General features: G+C 44.7%; 1 protein-coding gene across 2 annotated transcripts in view; it reads left to right on the forward strand.

The window, feature by feature from the left end:
* The window catches only part of CPM (carboxypeptidase M), a gene marked incomplete at its 5' end in the record, with an annotated part of 34,032 nt that extends 22,468 nt beyond the window's left edge, over positions 1-11,564 (forward strand). Inside the window, 7 exons of one of the 2 annotated variants that reach the window (XR_014227833.1) lie at positions 5,025-5,197; positions 6,689-6,873; positions 7,127-7,297; positions 8,115-8,267; positions 9,007-9,155; positions 9,842-11,299; positions 11,333-11,564. Coding sequence is in view for 1 of the 2 variants with exons in the window: in XM_082308234.1 (XP_082164360.1) it covers positions 5,025-5,197; positions 6,689-6,873; positions 7,127-7,297; positions 8,115-8,267; positions 9,007-9,155; positions 9,842-10,075 (1,065 nt within the window). Of the gene's footprint in view, positions 1-5,024; positions 5,198-6,688; positions 6,874-7,126; positions 7,298-8,114; positions 8,268-9,006; positions 9,156-9,841 lie in introns of both variants that reach the window. The other variant, XM_082308234.1, reaches the window with a different exon arrangement.
* Positions 11,565-12,663: the final 1,099 nt, after the last annotated feature.

Below are 12,663 nucleotides of genomic sequence, written 5' to 3' on the forward strand. Positions count from 1 at the left end.
ATAACTGGGCCATCACAAGATAAACTCTTTCCCAGGATGGTAATGCTGATACTAACCCTTTTCTCCTAAATCATCCACTTCTGATCACTTTCTTTTCTTAGCGTAGTAGTATTTTGCCTCTTTCATTACGTGAAGCTGAGCCTGTACTGATAGGCCTGAGCTAGCCTACGTAAAAGGATGTGTTTATCTTGCTGGCTTATCTTGTAATTTAAGTTAAAGCAACTAGACCCTATTTTCCATGTCATCATAGACATAGTCATATCCACAGAAGGGTTTCCTGAGATATGGTGACTTATTAGGCATTGGGTGACTGAGGACTGGAGTAGATTTATTTGTGATCGATGTAACTCAGGCTTAAAAACTAATGAGTCTTGTGTAGAATTTCTCACTCTCACTTCCAAAACAATGAATGGAAGCTGCATTTACACTATCAAAATGCCTCTACAGAAAAAAGGCATATTTTTTATCACCAGGTTGGGCAAAAAGAGTTGTGTCCACATACTGTACAATCTGCTACAAGGAATTTTCAGCACATATTCCTATGTCCTTTGTACTGTGCAATGTAGTATGGAAGCGGTGCGGCAGGGAAACAAATATGTGCTCTAGAAAACAATAAAAAATATTTCTTGTATAGTGAACTATTTTCCACCTGACTTAAGTATCAGCTGATGTGACGTAAAGAAGGTCAGATGCACCAGAGGTTTCAAAATTCAAAGCAACCAAATCTATTTGCTAACCTCAGATTTTAAAAAAAGGTGAATGCTGCTGAGATATCTTTCAACACAGGTAGGCTGCTGCCTCACCCCAGTTACCACCTTCTTTATCTTTACTCCCACTCTTCTGAGTGGGAAAAGAAAAAGTGATCCATTTCTCAACCAGGTGAAGCCTGTGCTGAGCAGCCTGAAGCTTGTGGAATTCGTCCAGGTCGTAACATCTTATGCCAGTTACTAGTTCAAAAGCAGGCCTTATGTTGCCATTTCCTTCACTGATAAGCCAAGGAACTACACTTGCCTGTCATACATGTAGTAGTTCTCATATTTCCATAATGATTTCTGCTATAGAAATAAATGGATATGTGCCAAACTGTATCTGCACAAACTGTTGCTTTACCACTGGTGTATTTTAGTAAAGAAGGACAAACACAGTGGGGTGTGTCACGGCTGTGCATAATAATTACTGCTGTACAAGTGTTAATGAAGAACATCTTGTAAGTGTGGCATTTGAGTGATGGTAAACCAGTGGTAAACCTGGATGGGTTCTTGGATTATCTGCTGTAACTCTGCTTCCTTAGGCGGGGTTGTGCCTGGTATGCTGTTCTAGGTCTGTAGAGCAGTCAGGGCTGGAGCAAGGAGACTGGCAAGACCGTGTTGCTCTGAAACAGGTCCTACCTGATGGTTTGGATCTTTCTTTCAACATAGTTCAACTTAAAAACCAGGCCACGCTCTAAGGAAAGAATTTTAATCGTAAAAATGGGCAGAGTCTGTCCACCTATAGTCCCCTGGTATTAGGTCTCTATCATGTGGTAACAAAAATGTTTTAAAAACAGGGGTGCTGCAGTAAAGTGTTACAGTGCAGGTGCAATTGGAGCTAACCTTAATCTTTTAACTGGCTGCCGCTAAGGCTTCTTTTCTTAAGTAAGCTCTTCAGTAGCTGAGCAGGGTGCTGACCCAGCCATGCCAGAAGCTATAGTCAGCAAGTTTAAGGGGTACGTCTACAGAAATGGCAGTCATAGCCTTTTCTACAGTGTTGATCCATGCCCTGACACATGCATCCTTCATTCAGGACTTCCCCTGAGGATTACTGAAAGACTTTCCTGCTGACTCTCCCCTTGGGGTACACATGCAAACCGACAGCTGAAAGTGCACAGAGAAACTTTAATGTCTAACTGTGCCCCTAGAGGTGGGAGAAAGGGTTTTCCTTTGCTCTTCTGTCACCCCTCATCTGAGCTACAGCCAAACAATGCACCTGGGCATCACCCTTGGGATACTGCAATTAAAACCAAATATTCATCATGTCTTCTCAAAGCCCCAGAGCACATAAAGGCTGTCCCCTGCTCTCTACATCTTCATATTAGACTAGAGGCAGGTTAAGGTGTCTGACTTTACTGTCAGCAGCCTACCTCCACTCTGTCTAGATCCTTTATTTGAAGCTCTAAAGTAAAAATAAATGTCTCATAACTTTTCTCCACAGGTACAGCTGACCTCTCTAGTAATAGGGTAAAGCTTGGCTGGGCAGGAGATGCCTTCCAAGGGCTTGATCAAAACTTGAGCTATACTTTCCCAGAAATTAAAATTTACCCTTTCCCTCCACTCAAACACCTCCCCATGTGCTTTCTTAAGAAATGCAGGGTACTCTGGACCAAAATAAAACCACACCTCTGTCACTCCACCAAAACAGAGTGGTAATAAATATACTCTTCCCCCACTGGGGAATGATCAAAGTACCAACCCTCTATGATGGAGATTAGCTGAATTGTTTAATGTACTGAGTGCTCAGGTACAGCAATAGCTACACAAGGAATCCTATAAAATAGGGTTAGTTTTTAAAACACTATATATGTAAGTAAGCCTGGGTTTAACTCTTAAGCACAAAGAATGTAATCTATGAAAAACTGGTAATCTTCCATTCTTTATAAACATTGTCCTTTTCCACCACCTTCTCTTGTTGCTTTTCTTTGTCTCTTTCCCCCTTGCTGTTCCTGCTTCTCTACCCTTTCTTTTCTGGATGTCTTTTTGTCAGGCACTGAAGAGAAGTACGGTAGGAGCAGAGGCACTGTTCCTCCAGAGAGCAGTCCAGTCTTGTCTGTAGTTTAGCTGTCTCTGTGGTAGGGCTGTTCTCGTTGCTTCTGAGTCTGCTAGCTTTATCTCTCGTGCCCAGGGCCATGATTTGGCTGACTTCTCTCCCTTTTTTTCTTTCCTCCCCACTCCATATGCTTCCCAAGATGTCTATCACCAGAGCTGGAACTGAGCTGCCTGTGCAAGACAGGTTCTGTTGCATCCCTTCTTAAATTTCACAAAGTAAATTTATCAAACCTGCAGAGCAATCTGCTTTCATGTACACAGGTGCTGTTTTGAAAGTTACTGGCAATGAAGGAAATTAGGTATCTCTCCCACCGCCCCCCTTGTAAAAGCCCATTTGCTGTAGCATCTAGAAAAAGAACCACTTAGTTATTGGGACAGTAAATGCATTTGTGTAACGCAGCTTTCCCTAGCAGATTACTGGATGGTGGCTTGTAGGAGCCCATCAGGAGCTGACAGGCAAGGGTTAGAAAACTTGGGAATAAATCTGCTGGGGGGCAGGGTGGGAGGAGGTCCTTCTTTACCCCTGTACAAACAGCATGGCACAATTGCTCAAGTACCAACTTGGAGACCATGGCTGCCTTCAAGTATGACACTTAAAATGGTGTGATCCGCAACTTAGCGGAGCCATGTTTGGCACTACATTGTTTGTTTGTTTGTTTCTCCTGCAATAAACAGCAATTGCTGGCTAACTGGCAAGATATGGTTTGCTCCCAACCTGAACAGCAGTTACACCCAGACCTGGCCCCATCATGTACCAACCCAGCTCCTGCAGGCAGAGCTCCTGCTGGACAATGTCTATGTTCCTGTTTACCTCAACACCCAGAGCAGGATTTGCCACTTAAAATGCACCGATGTGAAAATTCAACAAGATACTAGTGCGGCAAATAGCTGTGGAGAAATATTCCTTTTCCCCTGCCTGATTTCACCTACCTTTTACCTCAGCCTGTACCAGTCTGAAAGCAAGATGATGTTTATCTGTGACACCAGGTTCATCCAGTAACACCACTCCATGTTCCTCACTTTAGAAAAAAAATAATTCTTTGCAGTATTTCCACTTTAGTGATGCAAGACTCATTCTAAAAGATACTGAGACGCCGTAGCTCTGAACTGGAGCCTGCAGTGATTTACCAGGCTTTGTTCTTGGAGATAAAGTAGAGATAAATTATCTCCAGAGCACATCTAGTTGCAAGTCTTGACTTGTTCCCATCCCAGCCAGGGCTTAGGAACCCTACAGCGCCCTTGAGGCACGGGTCACAGTGCTATAGAAAGTGCTCCTGGAAAGTATGGTCCGGTGAACACTGTACTAGTAGTTTCTGGGGTGGAGTAGGATTTCTCTTAACTCACTGGAGCTGGAATTTGCCACTATTTTGCCTGAAATCTGATAGAGTAGACCTAAGGGACATGTCCTGCCAGCTTTCACAGCCTGTACAAACTTAAATGAACAAAAATATGCATTTAGCTTTTTCTCTGCTGCTGCCTTTCCTTGATCCAAAGTCTGCATCCAAACATCCTTCCATCTCTTTTTCTAAGGATTTATATATACGCCTGTTTGATTTCCCCAGTGCCTGTGTTCATGTCATTGAAATAAAGCAAATTAACAGAGAATATAACAGAAGTGTCTATGGGGCCTCTCTTGATCCTGTTTTAAAGTCGACTTCCCATAAAAGGGTATCAGTAAGAGAAAATCCTGCTCTGTAGCACCCTGGAAAACGTGGAAGGTGTCTCCTTCCTTTCTTCTGAACCCTCGCTGCCACGCGGTGATGCACAGCACTGACACTTGTGCGCAGGGCCCAGGGTCCCTCGGGCATCGGCACGGAGCTGACTCTGCGGTGCCACTGAGATAACGCAGGGGTGCGTTTCCAAGCCCACATGATCTTTAACAGGCAGCTTATGCAGTTACAGTCTTTGATAAGGCTACGCCTTACCCACGCAAGATTTAAGCAGTGCAGCTGACGCAGTTTCCCATTACAGAAAAAGCTCTGGTTGATCTGGGTTTAAAACCCTTGTGAAAACCCTCCAGTGACTCCTTTACTCTATTAAATTACTTTAAATATATTCAGGGGAGAGCATAAAACAAAACAGTGTTGACCAGAATGCTCTTGTATGCCTTTTATGTCTGTGTAATCCAGTAAGAAAAACCTGTAAGTGTAAGAAGGTGGTGGGTCTTTTTTTTTCCTCCTTCTTCTTCCATAGCGAACTTAAAATCTATGCTTCTTTATACAGACTGTTGGGAGAGAAATCCTGCTCCATTTGATAGACTTCCTGGTGACCAGCTATAGACGTGACCCAGTTATTACCCGGTTACTCAATAGTACCCGGATTCATATCATGCCGACAATGAATCCTGATGGATTTGAAGCTACAAAAGTGCCTGATTGTTACTACTCACGAGGAAGGTAAGGGTGACTTAGGAGGGTGGGAGTAGGTAAAGGAAATGGGTGGGGAGTAGTAATCGGAGATAGCCAAGAGACTGAATCATACTTGGTGGAGAGGATAGCCGAGAGGATGCGTTAGGGCTAATTTTGGCCGGTGCTGTTCTGAAGACGCACTGTTACGGCACAGAGTTTTTGGAAGATTGAGTCAGACTGCTGTTTATATGTGGCGTGGCTAGAGAAAATTGGTCAGAACGGTGTAATGACCTAACCGTTTAGGCAGGAGACCCAGATTGCAAATAGAAGCACAATAACCTATTTAGACCTTTAGGGTGCTACAAAAAAAAGAAGGAAAACTCCATCCGCAGGGATCTATTTCAACTGGAGAGCTCTGTAACCCTTCTTAATGAGAAAAAGGTGTGTCTAAGCTTGTTGAACGGACTTCTAGAATGTGTTTAAAGATCATGCTGAATGCAGATCTAGTAAGAGGGAGGAGTTACGCAAGCAGAGCTAGCTATAATAGATGCTGTGCTAACAGTAGGGCTAGCAAAAAAACTTACGCAGAAGAAAATGTAACGTAGCATTGCATCCTGTGCTACTTTTGCGTTCTTTAATGTAACTATTGCAGAGACCAGAAAGGGGAGAAAAAGTTGAACAAGCTAGAAGAGGGAAGAAGAGAGAGTGAGAGAATGGGAAGAAGCGCCAAAGGGACACGGTTGGAATGTGCAGAAAAAGCAAACTCATGAGCTAGAAGTTCTCTTGGATCAGTGGCCATGGCAACGTTGGAAGCAAGTGAAAAGGTAGTTCAGGTAGTTTAGTTCTCTAGGTGACCAGGGTAGGCCCTCCTGTTTACTAGGAAAGAAATTTATTCCGCAGCAAATAGATAGGACTTTTATGGAGTGTGGTATTTTTTTAATCCCCTCACTGTCAAATAGACAGAGTTTAACTAACAGAGTTTAAAAATTAATACAGCTGATGCTAAATACCCTCTCTACTCTGTACTGACCTGTCTGAGTGAAAAAGGAAGAAAGCATGTGTGCAGGCTGGACTTTCAGGTAGAGGGGGAAGAGAATACATCCTGTGTTTTGAGTCAATTTTTTTGCTCTGTATCTAGAGTGACAGCAGTACAAGAGACACAGCCATCCAGTAGTTACCCTGGTCATCTATAAAAGTGTGAAAAACACTTACGGAAGGACACCATCCTCCTTATCTGGCTTAGGTTTTTCTAATTCACGTATGTGTAGGCGTGAACGTGCTATACGCATGTTAAATATTATGCACTGTTTCCACCTGAAATACAATAGAAGAATTGTTTTATTGTGTCCTATGAAAATTCCAGTGCTGCCAGAAAGCAAACTAAAGTCCATCTTCTTAATGCTGGAGAAGATTTGCAACGGTCATCTCACCCATTTCCTGAAGACGCTAGCGTGCCGCAGGTCTAAAGTCCTGGGAGGCGGGAGATGTGGAAGTGTCTATAGGCAAAGCAGTAACGGGAATGTCTTCTCTCTTTCTAAGGTACAATAAGAACGGAGAAGATCTGAACAGAAATTTTCCTGATGCCTTTGAAATTAACAACGCTAGCATTCAGCCAGAGACTCAAGCAGTAATGAACTGGATAAAAAACGAAACATTTGTTCTTTCGGCCAACTTGCATGGGGGTGCCCTGGTTGCCAGTTACACCTTTGATAATGGTAACTCAGGTAAGCTAGTAGCAAACTCTTCTCTCCACAGCTGATTTGGTTTAGGAACATTAGCTGTACCAAAGCGAAATTTATTTGTAAGGATTACTGCAAGGTTTGTCCAGCTTTTGAGCTGGGATGGGCAGACTTTGATAAACCCCATCAAAATTGACCGCCCGATATGGCTATTTGGGAGAGGTTTATCCTGTACGTAAGCCAGCACTTGCGCTTTACCAGCAATGAGAGTTCCATGATGGCTCTCTCTGTTCTGCAGTTACCGGCTCTTTGAAAGGCTACAGCAGGTCTCCAGACGATGATGTCTTTATTCACCTGGCAAAAACCTATTCTTTCAACCATGCCAGCATGTACAAAGGGACGGGGTGTGACAACAGACAAACCTTTCCAGGCGGCATCACCAACGGGTATTCTTGGTACCAGCTGGAAGGTAAGAATGTCAGTGACGGTTTTTTTCAGCTGCTTCAGATATGACGTTCTCACTTTCTCCTGCCATCTTTGATGCTGAAAGGGCTGTGATTTTGCCCAGAGTAGAGGGCTGATGAGGGGAGTAAGCCAACACGTTCACGCGGAGCCTCTGAGCAGGACACGGGCGTTTGCGGACTCTCCCAGTCAGCAGTTACGCACGGGAACGAGGCCCCTTCTGAAGGCCTGCAGAGCTGTGTAGATTACAGACACACACACCCCCTGGTGTGCCACCGAGGTCTTGTCCTTTCAGAAAGAAAACCAATCTTCTTTTCATATATCATCCCTTTTTTTTAAATGTTTGGTTACTGAAATAGATGTTTTCGTTACTGTTTATGTGTAGCCACATGGAATATGGGTGCTGTGGACTGTGGCGCTGCGTGTTGCTTTCACGGTCTGAATTCAAAGCTTTAAGAGGCTCTTAGGATGGCTTTGGCAGTGGCAAACTCTGTGCCAGCCTGTGAATTTATCTGTCCCTACTGAGTTGGGAGTGCTTGAATGAATTTAAGTCAAAGACCCACCCTTCCTCAGCCACAATAATCATCGTTCCCAAAACGCCGCTGTGCTTTAGGAAACAACACTCTACATGTAACTAGAGTAATTAAGTTGGTTTTCCACAGGAGGCAATAAATACAAGTGTGGCATTGAGGAATGATTTATCTGATTTACTTTTCTTACAGGCGCGATGCAAGTACCAACATTTTAACTCTCCTGTTTTTCTTCTAGCTTGAACTTGGTGCTTCTCTGCAGCTGAACACTGTTTGTTTTATTTCACTTTTAAGGTGGAATGCAAGATTACAACTATGTCTGGGGACAATGTTTTGAAATTACGTTGGAGCTGTCATGCTGTAAATATCCTCCAGCAGAGCAGCTGGAAAAGTTCTGGAGGGACAACAAAGTTGCTCTGATCGAATATATAAAGCAAGTACATCTAGGTGGGTATGCGAAGGGGGAAGGGAGCTAAGGCTGGGGCCGGGCCGGTGGGCAAAGCGGGAACTCCTCTTGCTGCTTGGATTTCGTATTTTTGTAAGGCTTTTCTAGGTGCCATCTTGACTTCACAGTTGGAAGAGAGAGCTGCTGCTGAGCGAAGCGGTGGCACTTGACAACGAGCTGAAGGGTTTGCATAAATCTGCTGCTTCTCTTGCATTTGGTTGCCCAGAACGTCCGACTGCTGTGTTACCTTCGCGTAATGCCAGTGCTGCCTTGAAGGTGGTGTGGGAGAATTTAGGGAAACTACTTCATAGGCAGACGTTGTTGGTATTCTGCCACTGGGAAGTACTAGATAAGAGGCTGACTTATTTTAAATTAAACAAAAAAAACCAAAACAAACAAAAAAAAAAAGAGCAAAAAGAACCAGTACTGACAATTGAAGCCCGTCAGTAAAAGACACGTACAGTAAGTATATATGATGCTTTCAGCGAAGGAGATTTAGAAGCAGATTACAATGCTGCTTTCTAACTTAATGTGAGGGTAAACTATTAACAACAAAGGATTTTCTGTTTTAATTCCCTTCAGTAAGGCCGAAGTGACTAGTGGTATTTATTAGACGTGCTCGAAATCACAGAAATAGCCTTTGAGTGCATCCAGCAAGCCATAGTGTGACTGACTCTCCCGGAGAAGGAGGCTCGCCACAGCCTCAGGCCGTGATCTTCCCCTCCTCTCCCTTTCTCATAGGCGTCAAGGGTCAAGTTACCGATAAGAACGGGAATCCTGTTCCCAACGCCATCGTGGAAGCCAAAGGCAGGCCTCACGTCTGCCCCTACAGAACGAACGAACAAGGGGAGTACTTTCTTCTCCTTTTGCCTGGGACGTACGTGATCAACGTAAGTGTGCGGCCTTAGTACATCAGTGTTTCTAACTGCGTTGAGTTCCTGAGCACAGTGAGACTGCATCCTTACAGACAAAGGAGCTGAACTTGCTCAAGTCATTTACAGAAGCTGTAAAGACTCTTTAGCAGAGTTAAAAGAAAATATCTTAAAGCAGGAGTCAGCAGAAAGGAATTTTTTTTGACACAGTAAGATCTCGAGTCCCCAGAACGTCTAGAGATAAGCACTCATCTGACCTGGATGGTGGAGCCCGCTGGGATGAGCGTCTGGACCACGGTGACGCTAGTAGGCGGGCTGACGCCGCCATCAGCGGCAGTTATTTCTTTGGCTCCAAACGGCTTCTCTGCGGAGGTCGTCAGAGACCACCCGTGCGGCGTAGCCTCTGCCTGCTGCCGGCCAAGGGCTTACGCTTCAGCGTCATCGCAGGATTCCCTCTCTCGTACGGCACGCGGTGCAGCCCCAGCATAAATAAATATTCTGGTTCCATCTCGGGGTGTTTTCAGGCTTAGTCTTATTGCTGTAACGGGAAAAACTTTACTCTCTTCTCATTCCATGTTCTCAAACTTTTATTTAGAACTTTTCCTATACGTTGAAAGTGTAAATAAGCGCATTAGGTCATGATTGTTTCACAGCTGAACTCAAGGTTTCAACCCAAGTAAGAAGTCTTCTGTGTTTGCTCCTAGGCTACTGTACCGGGATTTAAATCGATGCTGGAGACGGTGGAAATACCCGACACCACGGGTAACTTCAGCGCTTTGAAACTCGACTTCTCTTTCTCAGAAGTCCCTAGCAGATCAAGAGCTGCTTCATGTCCCAAAACTCCCCTCTACCAAGAGTTCGAACGGGCTTCAGCTGCAGTAAAACCAACTCTACATATCTTGGTTTTAATGACCGTTATGCTTGTAATTTTCAAATAAAGTCAGGGATGACACGACACGGCAGGGCAACACCTTCCTGCGCAAAGGTGGCTTTTCAGACAAGGAACTGTACATGCAAAAGAATGTACGGTTTTATAAACCAAATTCTCAGATTTACAGTCATGTTTGTTTATTGTATTTTGCAAAATACTAGCTCGACAATCAATGTTTTACTTTAATTATAATAGACTATCGTATTTTTCTATGTAAGTATTTTACTCAAACGAAATCTGTACAGTCTATGGCGATAACTGTAGAATTTTGATGCAGAAAGTACAAATACATGCTGACGAGTTTGCCTGAGTTCAACAAAGCCTAGGATTGCACCGCCCATTTTTCATGCAAACTTGGGTTCGCTTACCCACAACTGTAAGCAACCAGCTCCCTCCTGCAAAGCCACTGCTGGAAACGAGGAACGGCGTTTTTACGTACGCTCCTTCTTACCCAGAGAGATGAGGCTGCTCAGGGCTGGGGTAAGGAAGGACCGGTACCACAGGCACGTTGTCGTAAGACGAGAAGATGGAAATGCGATGTAAGTACTCGCCCAAGGGCCGTGTTGCTGGAAGCCTGACGATAACCTGTGCCGTCAGGCCAAAGAGAGTAACTCGGGTCTCCCAAAACCGTGCTCCTGTGAGGCAGAGCTGTTGCCAACAATGCGGAAACGGTCATCGACAGCTTTGTACTGTTGCTGTCGTCCGTTTTTTTGCTGAATTTGGTATAGAACAGAACCGTGTACAATTTTTAGAATTCTTTAATCTGAATAGTTTCAGCAGTGGCTTTAGAGGTTTAAGCCTGCTTCGCTGCCCTGTTACTGCGCTCCCTGGGCCGCGCCCATCGTGCGCTCGGCCAGGCGCGGAGCGGGCCCCCTTTCAGTGCTGCCCGGGCTGGGCTGCGGGGCGCGCCGAACGAGCAGACGCCTTTCGCCCGGCCAGTTACTTCCAGGTTCCTCTGAAGCAGCCAATAAACACAAAAATTATCAAGAAAAGCCAGTTAGTACCATCCCCTGTGTTTATTTTAAGATTTTCTTAAGCCATTTCTGAAGTAACCAGAAGAGATTATCTTTGGAAACATCAATCTTCTCCTGTGTGGAGTAAACAAAATTGCAGGAATACAGTTAATCTTTTGAGGCTGTTTCGAACATGTCACACCGCGCCCTACCAGCTGGGCTGTGGCGCCTGGGTACCAGCCACTCGCCTGCCAGGGGGGTTAGATTCGGTGCAGCCTGTCGAGTTGTAAACACACTTTACAAACCGAAAGAGCAATGCTGATTTGCAATGAATGAGGGCTGCGTGCAAGATACTGGGTTTTGAATGTTTTCATCATATCAGTTTGAATTTTCTACCTTTTCTGCCCCCCCGAACTGCTGTGGATTGTTTATCAGTCAGAGGAGTCCCTAATTATCCTCAGATTCCTCCACTGACGCTCGGTTCTGATTCAGTCACAGCACGAAGAACCAGAGAGCCCCCTTGAGTTTGCAATTTCCCAAAAACGGGAAATCTAGGAGAAGCCAGCGGCTCAGCAGCTGAGAGAGGGCAGAAAGAGCCTGCAGACCAAGTTACACGGAATTAAAAATCCGTATGAAAACCAAGTAGCAGAACTTCTAACAATCAAGTCATTGACATTAAAAAAGAGCACCGAGGAGTATATAAACAAATCTTTATTTAAAGCTTTTAAATGGAACATAGTATTGAGTCTCCACAGGAAAGGAAAAACTGAAAACCAAAAGACAAACGCAATACGCGTCAAAATTCTTCTCATAAATGACCTATATTCTGTGCAATTTGAGCGGGTATTTCTACTGTAATGGTTCCCTACCGTGGCAGTACACGCGCTGGTTATCTCAACGGTACGCACCACGACAGGTTCTCAAACGCGTGTCCATCTAGGATTAGTGGCAAAATTGCATAGTTATTTAACTTCACTATAAACCAAGTTGCTGCACGGTCATTCCAACTACGCGCAGGCAGACAACAAAGCGAGACTCCGCTTTTGGAAAAGCTGTCTGGTATTCCAGGCATTAGGTAATCGGCGTGTTGACGGCCGTTGGTTCAGCTCAAAACCAAGGACTGTCCTTTAGCAGTCAGGCTAAAGTTAAAACAACATCTACTCAAAAGGGGAGACAACACCTTTTTACAGATCATCATTGACAAATTTTACACGTAGAATATATATACACACACACTACAGAGAGGCTTTCGCTTGAAGCTTTCGGTGCATCTGTGCTAAATGAAAAAAAGCACACATCATTAGTTGAAAGCAACAATTTTTCATGCTCAGTAAGTGCAATCCACTGTTAAAAGCTCCCTTACGCCCAGGTTTCAGGGGATTTGTTTGGGGTTTTTTTTGCTTTACATTGCTCGCGCAACCTTTAAACGACACGTAAGACTTCGGCTCAGGTACGGACGAGCTGGAAAAGTCCAGTCAGCGGGGCCGGCTCCCTGCCAGCCCGGGAGCTCGTGCTCCAGCAAAGCGCTGCCCTACGGGAGCTGCAAGTAGGATACGTCAGGGGTGCGCGCCAAGAGCACGGACACGCTGCACCACGCGCTTTGCGAAGCGCGGAGGTGACCTGCAGACGCTCGAGGCCCGTG

Source organism: Platalea leucorodia (assembly GCF_965183815.1).
Source record: "Platalea leucorodia genome assembly, chromosome: 4".
Classification (NCBI taxonomy): Eukaryota; Metazoa; Chordata; class Aves; order Pelecaniformes; family Threskiornithidae; genus Platalea; species Platalea leucorodia.